Genomic DNA, 18,152 nt, shown 5'->3' on the forward strand with positions numbered 1-18,152 from the left:
CTTTTCAAAAGTATTTTAAATACCAAAAACATTTTGTAGTGGGGTAGCAAAGGAATGATGGTGGCGTAGGTTCAGGTCAACAGCGAAGGGACTGAGTCTCACATGGACTTGTGTCCATTCTCCTCCAAGTCCCGTCCCGTCCAGGCTGCACCCAACACTGAGCAGATTCCTTGTGTCTACAGCAGGTCCTGGCTGCTTTTCCATTTTATATATAGCGGTGTGTACATGACCTCCCAACGTCCCTAGCTATCGCTTCCCCTGGCAACCATAAATTCATTTCCTAAGTCTGTGAGTCTCCGTCTGATTTGTAAGTAGGTTCATTTCTGTCCCTTGTTTTTTGTATCCAGACTCAGCTTCCATGACCTGCTCTGAGTTCCAAGGGCAGCTTCAAGCAGTTGCTGCTCACAGAATCTGAAACTCCAATACTCTGCCCACCTGATGTGAAGAGCTGACTCATTTGAAAAGACCCTGATGCTGGGAAAGATTGAAGGTGGGAGGAGAAGTGGATGACAGAGGATGAGATGGTTGGATGGCATCACTGACTCAATGGACATGAGTTTGGGGTCAACTCTGGGAGTTGCTGATGGACTGGGGAGACCTGGCGTGCTGCAGTCCACTGGGCCGCAAAGAGTCGGACATGACTGAGAACTGAACTGAACTGAAGGAATCATGGAAGGAGCTGCTGAGAAGCCTCCTGCGGCAAAAATTAAAAGGCCAGAGACCCTTAAGTTTTAATCTTTGTCAAGACGAGGAGACCTACCGCCTGGGACTGCACACACCCTGATCTGTCAGCAACTGCTCCCTGAACAGTTGCCATAAAACTCCTCACGAACTCGCCTGGGTTGGGACTCAGTTTCAATGGCAGGAGCCCGCTCTGTCCCCTGGGCCTGGCAAAACAATGAAACTGTTCTTTCCTCCTCCACCCAGAACTCTGCCTCTGAGGTTGGACTCCACACTGGTGTTCAGAGAGGCTGAGTTTTCAGCATCACTTCCTGTTTATGCAGGTGTGACCAACCCAGATAGCCGGAGTTGGACGGGTGACAACGTGATCATTAATAGACAAAGGAGACCTCATTTCTATCATTTCCTTTATTTATTTATGATTTTGTCTGTGCTGGGTCTTTTCTGCTGCATGTGAGTTTTCTATTTGCGGGGAGTGGGGCTACTCTCCGGTTGCCTGCCTGGGCTTCCTCAGGCTTTCGAGCGCAGGCTTAGTAGTTTTGGACAGAGTCTGAGCTGCTCCGAAGCATGTGGAATCTTCCTGAACCAGGGATTGAACCTGTGTCTTCTGGATTGGAAGGTGGATTCTTATCCACTGGACCACCAGGGAAGTCCCCTAGATGCCATTTCTTCTCAGGAAAATTTGCCTGACACCCAGTCAGGACCTGGCCCTTTGGGGAGACGTGCAGTCAGGCTCCCAGTTGTCTCCTTTAACTAAGTAGGTCTTAACTATTTTTTGTGGTGAAACAAGTAAAGTGTACCCTTAATCCATATATCTTATACGGGTATGTATTTTATGCGTGTTGATTATACATGTACACACATACTTCACTTTTTGCCAATGCTGCCTGTTTCACAAATTGTGGATTTGTGGCCACTATGTTGTCAGTTAACGTTCATCATATCTTAGAAAAAAATTATTTTACAATCAAAGTATGTACAGTATATATATATTTTTTTACAGATTGTTTTTTCTCACACTGACATCAGCTTGATGTATTTTTTGCAGCCAAAGATGGGAGAAGCTGTATACAGTCAGCAAAAACAAGCCCGGGAGCTGACTGTGGCTCAGATCATGAACTTCTTATTGCCAAATTCAGACTTAAATTCAATAAAGTGGGAAAACCCACTAAACCATTCAGGTGTGACCTAAATCAAAACCCCTTATGATTATACAGTGGAAGTGAAAAATAGATTTAAGAGACTAGCTCTGATAGAGTGCCTGATGAACTATGGACAGAGGTTCATGACATCGTACAGGAGACAGCAATGAAGACCATCCGCAAGAAAAAGAAATGCAAAAAGGCAAAATGACTGTCTGAGGAGGCCTTACAAATAGCTGTGAAAAGAGAAGCGAAAAGCAAAGGAGAAAAGGAAAGATATACCCATTTGAATGCAGAGTTCCAAGGAATAGCAAGGAGAGATAAGAAAGCCTTCCTCAGCAATCAATGCAAAGAAATAGAGGAAAACAATAAAATGGGAAAGACTATTTTGAAGAAAGATCTCCTCAAGAAAATTAGAGATACCAAGGGAACATTTTATGCAAAGATGGGCACATTTCATGCAAAGAGTCTTAGCCACTGGACCATCAGAGAAGCCCCTAAAGTGTAACTCCTGACATAATACATAGTTACCTGAGTTTCCTTCCCATGGGACAATCTCATTCTTATTGGAAATAAGTACAAGAAGGTGCATCTTATGTGTAGGCTAATATTTTATTTCTTCCTCTAGTTGTCAGTAACATCATAATACTTTCTTTGTGAAGATTCATCTTACTACACACTTATGAAGCATGCAATCTTCTGATGCATATTAAGCTTAAGAGAGTTTACTTAAAAATTATACAATAGCAAAGTCATTTTGTCCACTGGCAATAAATACAGGGCACTAAATGCTTTCCACTTGCACAGTCCATAGAGGCTCAAAGTGTGCCTTGAACCAGCGGATACCTCCAGTGTATGGAGGGGTCCACACAGCATCTATTTCCTTTGGCTAAGATGCTTCATCACTAGGGGTGTTTTAGTCCGGAGTCTGGGAGGTGGAGGCTGGTGGCTCATTGTTCTCCTCCAAGCTGTGTCGGACCCCATATCCAAAGTATATGGCAAATCCTAGTAGGGAAATGAGACAGTAAGAAGAAAAACAGGGGCTCTCTTCACTTATGAATACCCAGTAAGCCTTCTATTCTGGTGTCTGACACAGTTTAGGGGGGAGGTGGTAGGAAGAAGATTGGGCTCAGTCACTCAAGAAGCCTCTTCAGCCCAGAAAGTCACTCACCAATGGCATTCCAGATGCCAAAGAGGATCCAGGCCCCAGAGGTCATCTGCATCATCAAGTAAAGGTTCACGAAGATGCTGACCAGCGGAGGACAGGCAGAGCAGGGACCTGTGGGCAGAGTCAGTTCATCCCTGAACACAGCCCAGATGTCTGAAAGGGAGACCCTGACCTTCGTGGGTCAGGCTTTGTGTTCAGTGCCTATTGAGCCTGGTTTGTAAGCACTGAGTGTGGATCAGGGAGGAGTCCATAGGTTTCAGCAACTCCTTTTCTTCCCTGGTCCAGCAAGGGATGTTGATGTCTCAAAGCACGCAGACCTCCTTCACTGAACATAGACACTTTGTACACATAGGTCACATACCCTGAATGTAAGAGGTCTGGGGCTCTGGGGCTGCCTCCAGATGATGGCCGTCACCCCAGTGATGAGCAGCAGCAGCAGCACAGCCACTGTTGTGAGCGCGGGGTCTCCAGAGAACACACGTCTGGGCCACTGGGCCAGGACCAGGCTCAGGATGCTCAGCAGGAGAACTGCAAGGGTCAAGGAGGAGGAGAACAGGCTGGACCCAGAAGCCAAAGACGCCAGGACCTCGGGTCACACCCCTCCCTGAAACCACCAACATCAGGAAGGGCCATCATATCTCCCAGACTCCTTAACTGACAAAATACACACTCTCACTCCATCCTGTCCATTTCAGAACATGAACAAAGGGAAACCCCACTGCTCACCAAGCAGGAAGGCACATCCATAGACAATCTGGCCAGATTTCTGGGTGGGGGTGGTGCTGGTAGGCAACCACAGGCTCTTTAGAATGTTTGAGGTTCCTGCTTCAGGTACAGAGTCCAAAGGACTTCCTACAGGTACAAGCTCCATCTCAGTTTCTTCTTCCGTTTTCTCACTCTTACTTAAATTCTGACCTGGCTGATACCTGAGTTAGAGGTTTAAAGGCAATATTAACAGCAGCCACTATTCACAGAACACCAGATTGTCTATTCCACTTCTTTCTTCTCTTGAACGATCAGAAGGCATAATGAAGACACAGACCAGGATGACCTCCCCATTATCCCCATGACCCCAAGCCCCTCAGTCAAGGTGTAGTGCGGTCTCACCTGAGAACAAGGACCGAGAAGGACACCATGGAGTAAGCAAGCAGGGACGCAACTGCCATGAGGTTTGCAATGTGGCTGAACTCAAAGAGTAATGCCATGATCCCTAGAATGGGGGAGCAAAAACGGCAGGGGTGGGATTAAGAAACCATTGGAACTGCACTTAAGGGAAATGGATCAAGGAAGGAGCGAGTTTTGCTTATTCACCTGCAAGGCTTCCAGAAGACATGATGGCCACGACGGGGATTTTTGTGTGACCATAGACCCGGGCAAGTCCCCGGAAAAGGAGCCCGTCCTCTGCCATTGCACCGATTAACCGAGACATGGGGAACATGTCACCCAGGAGGCTGGGAGAGAAAGTGGAGACACGTGTGAGGACGTGGAGAAGCAGGGGAGACCAGGACATGCGCTCCCTAGTCTACACGGAGCAAGATGTCTTTCCCTCTTGTCTCTCAGTCCCACGGGCTGGGGTGCATGAGCATCTGACAGTTGACGGGGAGAAACCCGGACACTGACCTGGACGTAAGAGCACAGAGGACGCCAACAGCCACCACACATCTGGCAGGGCCCCAGCCAACATGGAGAAAAGCCTCGGGCAAGGGGCTGTGGTGACGAATCTGGTAGTAGGGCACCATGAGGGTGAGCACCGCGGAGACAGCAAAATACGCCAAAAAGCACATGAGGAGTGAGATCAGGGAGATGGACCGCTGAGGCTTGAGGTCTCCTCTCTCTGCAAAAGGGGTGGAAGCAGCAGGTCAGGAAAACGCCATGGGGTGAAAGCACAGAATTGCCTGAAGCAGGCTAACCTTCTCCCAACCTCTGTGCCCAAGGGCAGCCCAAACTCTGTCCAGACCCCCGATGGGACACTCAGTGATCATGTTACCTCTAGCGGCAATGGCAGCAAAACCAACAAATGCATAGAAACACGTAGCTGCTCCTTGGACAACCCCCTCAAAGTCAAAAGGCACAAACCCTCCAGCACCTGGAGGGCCCAAGCTGTGGTGAGAGAAGGAGCAAGAAAGATCATGGGTGAGGTGGGTTCAGCCATCACTTCTGGACTCTTCCCTCAATACCACAAACTCTGGCCTCCAAGAAACCCACCATCCGGATCCACCAGCCTCAGTCTCTTTAGTCCCCACCAGATTCTCAGCTCCCACCTCCCTACACACACACACACACACACACACACACACACACACACACATTAATATGACCAAGGGTACGCTCATAACCTATACGAGAATACAGCTGTTGCCAATGGGTAGTCCTGTTCTGTGAGCTTCCAGTTGTGCAGGTCCCCATTAATGAAGCCAGAGAGGATGATGAAGCTGAGAACCAAAAGGTTGATGCCCGTGAACACTCTGTAAACCCAGGCTGACTCAGGAACTCCCAGAGCGAGTAGTACTGCAGGAGAGATGGAATACGAGACACGCACAGTAACTAAGTCCATAGAGCCAGGGAGCAGCCTGGGGGCTGGGGGGTGTGGGGGTGGGGTGGATGGACCGTGATGCTCAGGGATACAGGGTGTCTTTTGGGGGAGATGAACATGTTTGAAGGTCGATGGAGGTGATGGCTGGACAACATTGTGAATGTACTAGCACCCCTGAATTGTACCCATAAGATAGTTAATTTCTTTTCTTATAATTAAAAAAATTTTTTCATTTTATTTGTATTTGGCTGGGCTGAGTCTTTGCTGTGGCATAACAGAATCTTTAGTTGTGGCATGTGAACCCTTAGTTCCGTTAAGTAGGATCTGACTTCCCTGACCAGGGGTGGAACCTTGGTCCCCTGCACAGTGAGTAAGGAGTCTCGGCCACTGGACCACCAGGAAGGACCTAATAGTTCATTTCTTATTGTGGTGATCATCTCGCATAGGCAAGTCTATCAGATAGTCACTGTGAGACTTTCCTGGTGGTCCAGTGGTTGGAAGTCTGCCGGCCAATGCAGGGGACAAGGGTTCCATCCCTGGTCCAGGGACATTTCACGTACTGCAGACCAACTAAGCCGATGTGCTGTAACTACTGAGCCCGAGCTCTAGAGCCCGTGCTCTGCAACAAGAGAAGCCACCAGAACAAGAAGCCTGTGTATCAAAGCAAAGAGTAACCCATGCTCTCTGCAACCAGAGAAAACCTGTGAGCAGCGATAAAGACCTAGTACAGTAAAAAAAGAAAAAAAGAAAAAAGCACATTTTACACCTCAAACTTATCATGCTGTATGTCAGTTGCATCTCAGTAAAGCTGGGGGAAATAGCAAATTGATAAATTTATGCTATATGAATTTCCTCTGAAATAAAAAATGAAAATCTTTTGTCTCAGTACCAAGAAGAAAATATGTCAGTCTAAGAAAATGATTCTCACCTGGGAGTAAATTTTATTCCCCAAATATTTGGCATGGTTTAGAGACATTTGAATTGTCAAAATTCCAGAGTGTGTTTCACTGGTATCTAGTCATGTGTGGATGTGAGAGTTGAACTATAAAGAAAGCTGAGCACTGAATAACTGATGCTTTTGAACTGTTGTGTTGGAGAAGACTCTTGAGAGTCCCTTGGACTGTGAGGCGATCCAAGCTGGATCTAGAAAAGGCAGAGGAACCAGAGATCATATGGCCAACATCGTTGGATCATGGAAAAAGCAAGAGAGTTCCAGAAAACCATCTACTTCTGCTTTATTAACTATGCCAAAGCCTTTGACTGTGTAGATCACAACAAACTGTGGAAAACTCTTCAAGAGATGGGAATACCAGATCACCTGACTTGCCTGTTGAGAAATCTGTATGTAGGTCAGGAAGTAACAGTTAGAACTGGACATGGAACAACTGACCGGTTCCAAATTGGGAAAGGAGTATGTCAAGGGTGTATATTGCCACCCTGCTTATTTAGCTTATATGCAGAGTACATCATGAGAAACACTATGCTGGATGAAGCACAAGCTGGAATCAAGATTGCTGGGAGAAGTATCAATCACCTCAGATATGCAGATGACACCACAGTGATGGCAGAAAGCAAAGAAGAACTAAAGAGCCTCTTGATGAAAGTGAAAGAGGAGAGTGAAAAAGCTGGCTTCAAACTCAATATTCAGAAAACCAAGATCATGGCATCTGGCCCCATCACTTCATGACAAATAGAAGGGAAACAATGGAAACAGTTAGAGACTTTATTTTGGGGGGCTCCAAAATCACTTCAGATGGTGACTGCAGCCATGAAATTAAAAGCTCCTTGGAAGAAAAGCTATGACCAACCTAGGCAGCCTATTAAAAAACAGAGGCATTACTTTGCCAACAAAGGTCTATTGAGTCAAAGCAATGGTTTTCCCAGTGGTCATGTATGGATGTGAGAGTTGGACTGTGAAGAAAGCTGAGTGCCAAAGAATTGATGTTTTGGAACTGTGGTGTTTGAGAAGACTCTTGAGAGTCCCTTGGACTGCAAGGAGATCCAACCAGTCCATCTTAAAGGAAATCACTCCTGAATATTCGTTGGAAGGACTGATGTTGAAGCTGAAATTCCAATACTTTGGCCACCTGATGCGAAGAGATGACTCACTTGAAAAGACCCTGATGCTGGGAAAGATTGAAGGCGAGAGAAGACGGGGATGACAAAGAATGAGATGGTTGGATGTCATCACCGACTCAATGGACATAAGTTTGAGTAAACTCCGGGAGTTGGTGCTAGACAGGGAAGCCTGGCGTGCTGCGGTCCATGGGTCACAAAGAGTCCATCAGGCCTAAGTGACTGAACTGAACTGAATTTGGCTGAGTTGGGTCTTAGCTGTGGGATCTTTTGTTGCGACCCAAACAGCAAAGTTTGGGAATCAGTGGATAAAGAATGTACCTGCAATGCAGGAAACACAGGAGACATGGGTTCACTTCCCAGGTCAGGAAGATCCCCTGGAAAAGGTAATGGGTAACTCACTCTGGTATTCTTGCCTGGAGAATCCCAGTGACAAAGGAGTCTATTTTGCTATGGTCCAAAGGGTCACAAAGGGTCAGACGTGACTGAGCAACTAGACACACACACACACAGATTCTCTAGTTGTAGTGTGCAGGCTAAGGACTTGGGCTTAATTGTTCTGCAGCACATGAGATCTTAGCTCCCTGACCAGGGATCGAACCCTTGTCCGCACATTGCAAGGTGGATTCTTAACCACTGGACCACCATAGGAGTCCCCTCATCACATCTTATATCTAACCGCTGACTCACCCGCAAGCAGCAGCACCAGGCCCAGTGCGAAAAAGTCTGCATCCGTGGCCAGAAAGTAGGGTGCATGCAGAGGGACAGTTTCCTCCAATTTCTGAGAGATGCGGTCCCCAATGAGGCTGTCAAAGGCGTACCTCCAGGCGCGGGCTGTACATGCAATGGCTGCAGCAGCAGAAAAACGAACATTCACAGACAAAATTGAACACCTAGTAAGTGCCAATGGACGTATATTGGAGGAAAAAATATACAAAATATATAAGCTCAAAGATTTTTTTTTCCATGGGGTATCGAGAGCAGACTGAGATGACTCACAAAAAAGGTCCACTCTTTAATAGGTTAGGAGGAGGTCAGTGTTTCACAAGGAAAGAAAACTGGGAAGTTGGACCAGGAGGGCTAAAAGATGAGGGATGAAATTTTAAATCAAGTGGCAACCCCCCCCCGCCCCCCCCAAAAAAAATCACTCAGAGGCAACAGCTGAGCAAAGACTCCAATATAATGAGGTGATGAGCCTGTGGGACACGCCTCCCTCCCACCCGTGCCCACAATTTCCTTTCCTTCTCTTTCTCAGTCCAAGTATTTAAGGAAAGCAGGAGAGAGCTGACTAGAATGAAGTTGTGGGGTTTTCCAGCCACAGTTACCCATTTCCCACCTCAAGTCAGGTAACAAAGTGCCCATGAATGAGACCACAATCCCATCTCCCAGTTTCCTGACCTTAGCCCCCACACCTTTCCCCCCACACCTGTCGCCTGGTCCCATCACCTCACCAATTAAAAATAACAGTATGATGTTCCAGCCAACAACGAAGGCCCAGAGCTGTCCCATCATGACGTAGCTGCAGACATACGCAGAAGAGGAGCGTGGTACCCGTGCATCAAACTCCACATAGCAGAGCCTCGACAGTAGAGAAGACAGGCCGGCCACCGAGAAGCAGATGACAATCGCTGGTCCAGCTACGTACTTGGCCACTGCACCAAGCACGATGTACAGGCCGGCTCCCAGGTTCCTGCCCACACCCAAGAACACCAGCTCTGTGGCACTCAGATGAATCTTGAGACCGTCAGACTCCTTTATGGTGTCTGCCCCTCGCCTGTGGACCAGCTTCTGACCAACGTGGCGAACATACTGACACACCATCCTAGACATAGTTGAGGAGGCTATGATCTGCTGAGAAAACAAGACACAGAGCCAGCAAGATTGTTTATCTGTCCCTGACCCTAGGAGTTAAATTCCATGAAGTATTGGAGTGATGAGGGACAGGTGGTAAAAGGACCCACTGGGCAAGTTCTCCCTTCTCTGAGGTTTGGTTTCTTCAAACACAATGAAGCCTCTTAATGTGTTTCAAAATTACTAGGAAGAATGTTTAAAGACAAGTGATGGGGAGCAGAATCAGTTCAGTCACTCAGTCGTTGGGACCCCATGGACTGCAGCACCCCAGGCCTCCCTGTCCATTACCAACTCTTGGAGCTTCCTCAAACTCATGTCCATCGAGTCAGTGATGCCATCCAACCATCTCATCCTCTGTCATGCCCTTCTCCTTCTGCCTTCAATCTCTGCCAGCATCAGGATCTTTTCTAGTGGGACCAGAATACATCTTCTCCAATGTGCCCCTTTGACGGGTTGACTGTTTTGAGCTGAAGGCAGGGAAGACCCAGCAGACTCAGGAGAAGCTCCTTGCCTATTGCTTAACTGCTCCAAATAACGTAGATTAAGGGACCTACACAGGAAGAGAGCTATCACCAAAGAAAACCTATTATTTCTAAAAGGATTATCTTCTGAAGTGGCAAACATTTGTTTACCAAGCACTTGATTTTTGTTGTTGTCTTTAGTAGGTCAGTCGTGTCTGACTCTTTGTGACCCGGTGGACTGCAACACACCAGACTTCCTTGTCCATCATCAACTCCCGGAGCTTCCTCAAACTCATGTCCATTGAGTCAGTGATGCCATCCAACCATCTCATCCTCTGTCGTCCCCTTCTCCTCCCAGCTTCAATATTTCCAAGCATCAGGGTCCTTGCAAATGAGTCATCTCTTCACATCAGGTGGCCAAAGTATTGAAGTTTCAGCTTCAGCATCTGTCCTTGCAATGAAATTCAGTGTGGATTTCCCTTAGGATGGACTGGTTGGATCTCCTTGCTATCCAAGGGACTCTCAAGAGTCTTCCAAGCATTTGCTTTTCCCATCTTCCCTTGGGTTCTCTTCCTCCCCTTTCAAGCCGAAGATTCCTACTCCCTTCTCTTTAGGTCAGGGGAGGATATGAGCCTCAGTTGTTTGAAAGTCTTTGAGTCTCAGAACTTTTATGGGGCTCCCCTATGAGCAAATTGAATCTCCTAATCTGTCTTTTTTTTTTTTTTTTTTTGGCTGTACTGGGTCTTAGTTGCAGCACACAGATCTTTCGTTGAGGCAGGTGAACTCAGTTGTGGCATACGGGGTCTAGTTCTCCAACCACAGATGGAGCCCGGGCCCCCTGCAGTGTGGGCACAGAGTCTTAGCCACTGGACCACCAGGGAAGTGCCTGTTTGACCAGCCAAAGAGCTTAGAAAAGGAAATTTCTGCCCCTACAGAAGCAAAACCTGGCACACTGCCTGGCTCACAGTGTCTGCTTAACCAGTATGAACTGAGTGGATAAGAATGCTGATTTCTTATTTTTAAGCAAAATCAATCAGGTCTGCTATTTCAAATCCAGCTCTGCTATTTATTAGCTTGTTGATATTGCACACACTATAGCCCATCTTTGTCATGCTGTTGTGGGAAAACTGTCATGATCATTACTTCCTTCTGTCTTAGATAGGGATGAAGTGACTAATGGGCTTGGTGATCAGAAATCACAGACTCCACCTGTTTCCATGATGAAGATCCTAAAACCTGGTAGCTTCCTGTTCTGTTGCCTTCAGAGTGACATGGAACAGGGACTCTGCTTTGGGGCAGAAGCAGATGGAATTTGTAGGGAGGGACAGACTCAAGCCCAGCTCAGTCAAAGCATCATAGCAGAGTGGCCTCCCAACTACCTGCCTGGAGGGAAGAGAGATCAACTTTTATTCTGAATCAGGAAGGACAGGACTCTATTTCCTGCTGCTTTGGGGCATGAAATGTCCCCTCACTACACTGCTCTGCAGGCCTAGGATGACCCAGTGACCACAAGTCACCATCAGGGGGCTTCTACCCCTGATACTCTGAAGTCCAAGTTTAGAGTGTTGGTTCAGAGCAAGGATTCAAAAACCCAGGAAACTCTGATTCGAATCTTGGCTCCTCGAACCCTGCTGTGCCTTTGAACAAGTCATACACTTCTCTGGACCTGTGTTTTCTTCTTGCTCAAATGCTGCTGACGAACCCCTGTGCACCGTGAGGAGGAATGTAAGGTTCTCTAAAAAAACTAAAACTGGAATTACCACCTGATCCAGCAATTCCACTGCTGGGTGTACACCCAAAAGAACTGAAAATAGGATCTCAAACAGATATTTGCACACCTATTTTCATAGCACCATTATTCACAACAGCTGAAAGCTGGAAGCAACCCAGCTGTCCAACCTCAAAGAAATGGATAAATGTGATGAGGCCTATACATGCATTGAAATAATACAGTTTCATTTGCTAATCCTAGTCATGAATCAGGTATTATAAAGCTCACTGGATTATAATCAACAGTTTTAATAAGTAAAAGTTGAAAAGATTTCCTTTCCATTTCCCACCCTCAGGCTCAGGAACTAGAGATAATTAGATTAGATAAGAGAATTGTACCTCAGAGTGCTGGTCTTAAGGCACAGGAAACCATGTTCTTCTAGCAGAACTTCTCTCAGTGTCAGAATTCTGGGGGGAAAAAAGTATTTTAAAAGCTAGCTTTCTCTAATTGCACATGCAAGAAGAACCAGTTTTTGTGTGTTTATTTTTGTTTGGGGAGGTTGTTTTTGTTGTTTGGGGTTTTTTTTTTTTTTTTTCTACCCAATTTCAAAAAGTTTTATCTTAGCCAGTTTTCTCTGGAATCCAGAGAATTTTGTGGCCACACCAGGTCATAAGAAAATGTCATCTTTCTTTTCATTAGTCAAAGTTTTATAGCTAAAATTTAGACCAAATAGTGCTCAATTTGGCCCAGATAAGAATGGCAGATTGGCTGAGAAAATGCTGTCCCACAGGGATCGTCCCTCTGGGGAGATGGCATCTTAGTTTGATTAGATGAGGGGGAATGAGATGGCAGAGGAGCAGGTGGGTGTGGAGTGCCTCTGTCTCCAGAGATACCTCAGGAAGACACCTTCAGACACAGGCGATCTTGCAGAAGGGCAGAAGAGAGCAGGCAGGAGCACCTGGCCACCGGAGAAGACTATATAGAACCACACAGAACTCGGCAGGGTGAAGGAAGTGGGGCAAAAGAGAGTCAGTGGGCCTGGACCTGCCCTGGGAGGCTGCGGGACTGAAGCAGGGGCCCGGTCCCAGCGTGGGTGCATTGGAGGCTGAGGAAACTGTTCAGGGGACAGAGAAGCACTTGAGGCTGAGAGTGAAGCAGCTGGTCTGTGAGCGTCTGAATGGAATGAGAATCACGGAGACAAACCTTGCCGCAGCCATACATTCCCCGGAGAGGGATGCAGGGACGCACGTCCCCTGGGAGGCGCAGGGCTGGGAGCTGGAGCGCAGGGATCCTGCAGCGATCCCAGGGCGAGGTCAGCTGTTGACTGCGGGGAGACGCCCGAGGGGACGTGAGGGCGGAGGTGGCAGTGGGAAACGCCTGAGCAGGAAACCCGGGCAGCCAGGGAGGCAGGGCGATCCTGCTGAGTCACTCGCAGGCGGTGGAGCCATCGCTGTGGCCCCTCTGTCCCTACATGTCAGCCCTGGAGAGTGGAAGGCCCCAGAGAGAGGCTGGCCCTTTAAGTGCCTTCACGGGGGAGGGAGCCGGGAGCAGAGAAGGACCGGCCTGGAGGCGCTGTGACCACAGCTGCCAGAGGCCAGGACGACACCCTGGAGGGCCAGAGCTCCCTCGGCTGAGACAGCTGGGGTCCCTGCACACTCGGGGGTCCCTGCACACTCGGCGCCCCCAGAGTTCCCACGATCCGAGCAGCTGTGCCACCCCCACGCTGGATGCCGCTGGGGCAGAGCTGCCAGAGGCTAGAAAGCCCCTTTCCTGGGGCCCTAGCCGCCAGTTCCCATGAGCACCTGGTGCCCAGGGCCCTGCCGCCCCAGCAGCTGCAGCCCCCTCACCCCCTCCTCCCTGGGGCAGACCCACGCCCTCCAGGGCAGCCTCAGGAGCAAAGCCCTGTGGACGACTCACAGGCAGAGGCGGAGACAAAGCCACAGCTGAAACCCAGGGGCGGTGTGGCTAAGGAGGAGAACTCAGAACCTTCCCCCTGCTGCACAAGTTGCAGACTGAATCCACTCCATCAAGGAGGCAGACTCTGTGTCTCTGGAATATAAGAAAGGACACCGAGCGCTCCCGCAGAAGAAACCACGCCAGCTCTGGCAGCTGTGGACCTTGGAGGCAAGAACACCCAGGAGTAGGACCAGATTAGAATCTGAGCTGCCCAGGCAGCAGGGCCAGAGACCAGCACAGTGTTGGAGGGTATCCAGGGGAGGCGAGGTGCATGGAGACTCCCAGAGAGGGAAGGCAAGCCGACAGCTGAGATCCAAGGAAAACACTTATTATTCTTATACTTTGACTTGTTCTCTAGCTGCTTCTGGATTTTTTCCCCCCACTCTGTTGCTGTAGTAGTTGATCTTATTAGTACTGTTAAATCTACTTAAGCTTTTGAGAATTTTTTAGCCCCCTGGGAGAATTTTTTTTATCACAGTTTGTATTTGCTGTTTATACTTCTGCCTCTATGTTGGCCTTCTCTGGTTCTTTGGGGTTTTCCTTTTAAATTCTTCAAGTTTTACATTTTATTATTATTATTTTTCTACATTTATTCTTTGGCTTTTCTTACTGCTATTTTCCTGTTGTAGTTATTCCTTAATATGCATAAATCTTTATTTACCTCTCCTTATATTTGCTTCTTCTTTCTTCTTCTTCTTTCTTTTTCTCACCATATTTGTTTTGTTTCTGTTGCTTTACTCCCTAGTTGGCACCTTGATTTGGTTTTCTTTTCCAGTTTGTGCTTTATTTAATTTTGTTTTTAACTGGTGGCTATCATTTTTGGTTCCCTTTGCTTGCTGGGCCCATCTCTTGTACTTTATTGAGTTTTTGACTGTTTGGGTTTTGTTTATGGGTGTATATGTCTGTGTGTGTGTATTCCATTGATTTCTTTTGGCTGATCAGAACAATCTGAACGAGTAAGAGAACTTGCAGGAGTGGGGAAAGCTTGATTTCCCCCCTGAGATTTGGAGGAAGATCAAAGGGGATCGTTTAGAATGTAGGGGGGTTAACCTCCATCCATGTTCCCATACTTTGGCAATATAGATCTAATTGTAGTATAGTATTATAAGTGAGAGACCAATTTTTTTATGCAGCAACTTAAATAAAGGCCAGGCAACATTACAGCAAAGCTTAGTTTTCCTTTTCTCAGCCTCTCTGGCTTAGAAAGGGGATTCTCCATGTGAAGAGCTGACCCATTTGAAAAGACCATGATGCTGGGAAAGATTGAGGGCGAGAGGAGAAGGGGACAAGAGAGGATGAGATGGTTGCATGGCATCACTGACTCAATGGACGTGAGTTTGGGTAAATGCCAGGTGTTGGCGATGCACAGGGAGGCCTGGCGTGCTGCAGTTATGGGGTTGCAAAGAGTCGGACGTGACTGAGCAACTAAACGGAAGGTAAGAAAAACCCAAGTAAGATGGTAGGTGCTGAGACAGGGCATCAGAGGGCAGACAGACTGAAACCACAGTCACTGAAAACTAGCCAATCTGATCACAACGACCACAGCCTTGTCTAACTCAGTGAAACTAGGCCATGCCATGTGGGGCCACCCAAGATGGATGGGTCATGGTGGAGAGGTCTGACAGAATGTGGTCCACTGGAGAAGGGAATGGCAAACCACTTCCGTATTCTTGCCTTGAGACCCCCATGAACAGTATGAAAAGGCAAAATGATAGGACACTGAAAGATGAACTCCCCAGATCAGGAGGTGCCCAATATGCTACTGAAGATCAGTGGAGAACTAACTCAAGAAAGAATGAAGGGATGAAGTCAAAGCAGAAACGATACCCAGTTGTGGATGTGACTGGTGATAGAAGCAAGGTCCGATGCTGTGAAGAGCAATATTGCATAGGAACCTGGAATCTCAGGTCCATGAATCAAGGCAAATTGGAAGTGGTCAAACAGGAGATGGAAAGAGTAAACGTCGACATTCTAGGAATCAGTGAACTAAAATGGACTGGAATGGGTGAATCGAACTCAGATGACCATTACATCTCCTACTGCAGGCAGGAATCCCTTAGAAGAAATGGAGTAACCATCATGGTCACCAAAAGAGTCCGAAATGCAGTACTTGGATGCAATCTCAAGAACGATAAAATGATCTCTGTTTGTTTCCAAGGCAAACCATTCAATATCATGGTAATCCAAGTCTATGCCCTGACCAGTAATGCTGAAGAAGCTGAAGTTGAATGGTTCTATGAAGACCTACAAGACCTTTTAGAACTAACAACCCCAAAAGATGTTCTTCTCATTATAGGGGACTGGCATGCAGAAGTAGGAAGTCAAGAAACACCTGGAGTAACAGGCAAATTTGGCCTTGGAGTACAGAATGAGGCAGGGCAAAGGTTAATAGAGTTTTGCCAAGAGAATGCACTGGTCATAGCAAACACCCTCTTCCAACAACACAAGAGAAGACTCTACACATGGACATCACCAGATGGCCAATACCGAAATCAGACTGATTATATTCTTTGCAGCCAAAGATGGAGAAGCTCTATACGTCAGCAAAAACAAGACCCGGAGCTGACTGTGGCCCGGATCATGAACTCCTTATTGCCAAATTCAGACTGAAGTTGAAGAAAGTGGGGAAAACCACTAAACCATTCAGGTATGACCTAAATCAAATCCCTTATGATTAGACAGTGGAAGTGAGAAAAAGATTTAAGGGACTAGATCTGATAGGCAGAGTGCCTGATGAACTATGGACGGAGGTTTGTGACACTGTACAGGAGACAGGGAGCAAGACCATTCCCAAGAAAAAGAAATGAAAAAAGCAAAATGGCTGTCTGAAGAGGCCTTACAAATAGCTGTGAAAAGAAGACAAGCGAGGAGCAAAGGAGAGAAGGAAAGATATACTCAATTGAATGCAGAGTTCCAAAGAATAGCAAGGAGAGTTAAGAAAGCTTTCCTCAGTGATCAATGCAAAGAAATAGAGGAAAACAATAGAATGGGAAAGACTAGAGATCTCTTCAAGAAAATTAGGAAGGGAGCATTTCAAGCAAAGATGGGCTCAATAAAGGACAGAAATGGAATGGACCTAACAGAAGCAGAAGATATTAAGAAGAGGTGGCAAGAATACACATACAAATTTTACAAAAAAGATCTTCACGACCCAGATAATCACGATGGTGTGATCACTCACCTAGAGCCAGACGTCCTGGAATATGAAGTCAAGTGGACCTTAGGAAGCATCACTATAAACAAAGCTAGTGGAGGTGATGGAATTCCAGTTGAGCTACTTCAAATCCTGAAAGATGGTGCTGTGAAAATGCTGCACTCAATATGCCAGCAAATTTGGAAAACTCAGCAGTGGCCACAGGACTCAAAAAGGTCAGTTTTCATTCCAATCCCAAAGAAAGGCAATGCAAGAATGTTCAAACTACTGCACAGTTGCACTCATCTCACACAATGGTAAAGTAATGCTCAAAATTCTGCAAGCTAGGCTTCAGTAAAACATGAACTGTGAACTTCCAGATGTTCAAGCTAGTTTAAGAAAAGGCAGAGGAACCAGAGATCAAATTGCCAACATCTGCTGGATCATGGAAAAAGCAAGAGAGTTCCAGAAAAACACCTATTTCTGCTTTATTGACTATACCAAAGCCTTGATGGTGTGGATCACAATAAACTATGGAAAATGCTGAAAGAGATGGGAATAGCAGGCCACCTGACCTGCCGCTTGAGAAGCCTGTATGCAGGTCAGGAAGCAACAGTTAGAACTGGACATGGAACAACAGACTGGTTCCAAATAGGAAAAGGAGTACGTCAAGGCTGTATATTGTCACCCTGCTTGTTTAACTTATATGCAGAATACATCATGAGAAACTCTGGGCTGGAAGAAGCACAAGCTGGAATCAAGATTGCTGGGAGAAATATCAATAACCTCACATATGCAGATGACACCACCCTTATGGCAGAAAGTGAAGAAGAACTAAAAAGGCTCTTGATGAAAGTGAAAGAGGAGAGTGAAAATGTTGGTTTAAAAGTCAGCATTCAGAAAACTAAGATCATGGTATCTGGTCCCATCACTTCATGGGAAATAGATGGAGAAACAATGGAAACAGTGACTGACTTTATTTTTGGGGGCTCCAAAATCACTGCAGATGGTGATTGCAGCCATGAAATTAAAAGACACTTACTCCTTGGAAAGAAATTATGACCAACCTAGACAGCATATTCAAAAGCAGAGACATTATTTTGTCAACAAAGGTCCATCTAGTCAAGGGTATGGTTTTTCCAGTAGTCATGTATGGATGAGAGAGTTGGACTATAAAGAAAGCTGAGCACAGAAGAATTAATGCTTTTGAACTGTGGTGTTGGAAAATACTCTCAAGAGTCCCTTGGAGTGCAAAGAGATCCAACCAATCTATCCTAAAGGAGATCAGTCCTGGGTGTTCATTGGAAGGAGTAATGTTGAAGCTGAAACTCCAATACTTTGGCCACCTGATTTGAAGAGGTGGCTTACTTGAAAAGACCATGATGCTGGAAAAGATTGAGGGCAGGAGGAGAAGAGCACAACAGAGGATGAGATGATTGT

At 46.7% G+C, this 18,152-nt stretch overlaps 1 protein-coding gene across 1 annotated transcript; it reads right to left on the reverse strand.

Moving 5' to 3' along the window:
* Nucleotides 2,421-13,798, reverse strand: LOC102180391 (cationic amino acid transporter 3). Its single transcript, XM_018063022.1, is given in 14 exon segments — nt 2,421-2,828; nt 2,995-3,084; nt 3,087-3,102; nt 3,353-3,519; nt 3,718-3,917; nt 4,099-4,201; nt 4,303-4,442; nt 4,612-4,825; nt 4,979-5,091; nt 5,328-5,499; nt 8,291-8,449; nt 9,052-9,451; nt 12,022-12,090; nt 13,541-13,798. Coding segments are annotated over 12 exon segments (1,842 nt in total). The 5' UTR covers nt 9,431-9,451; nt 12,022-12,090; nt 13,541-13,798; the 3' UTR covers nt 2,421-2,739.

This window comes from Capra hircus, chromosome 18, assembly GCF_001704415.2.
Source record: "Capra hircus breed San Clemente chromosome 18, ASM170441v1, whole genome shotgun sequence".
NCBI lineage: Eukaryota > Metazoa > Chordata > Mammalia > Artiodactyla > Bovidae > Capra > Capra hircus.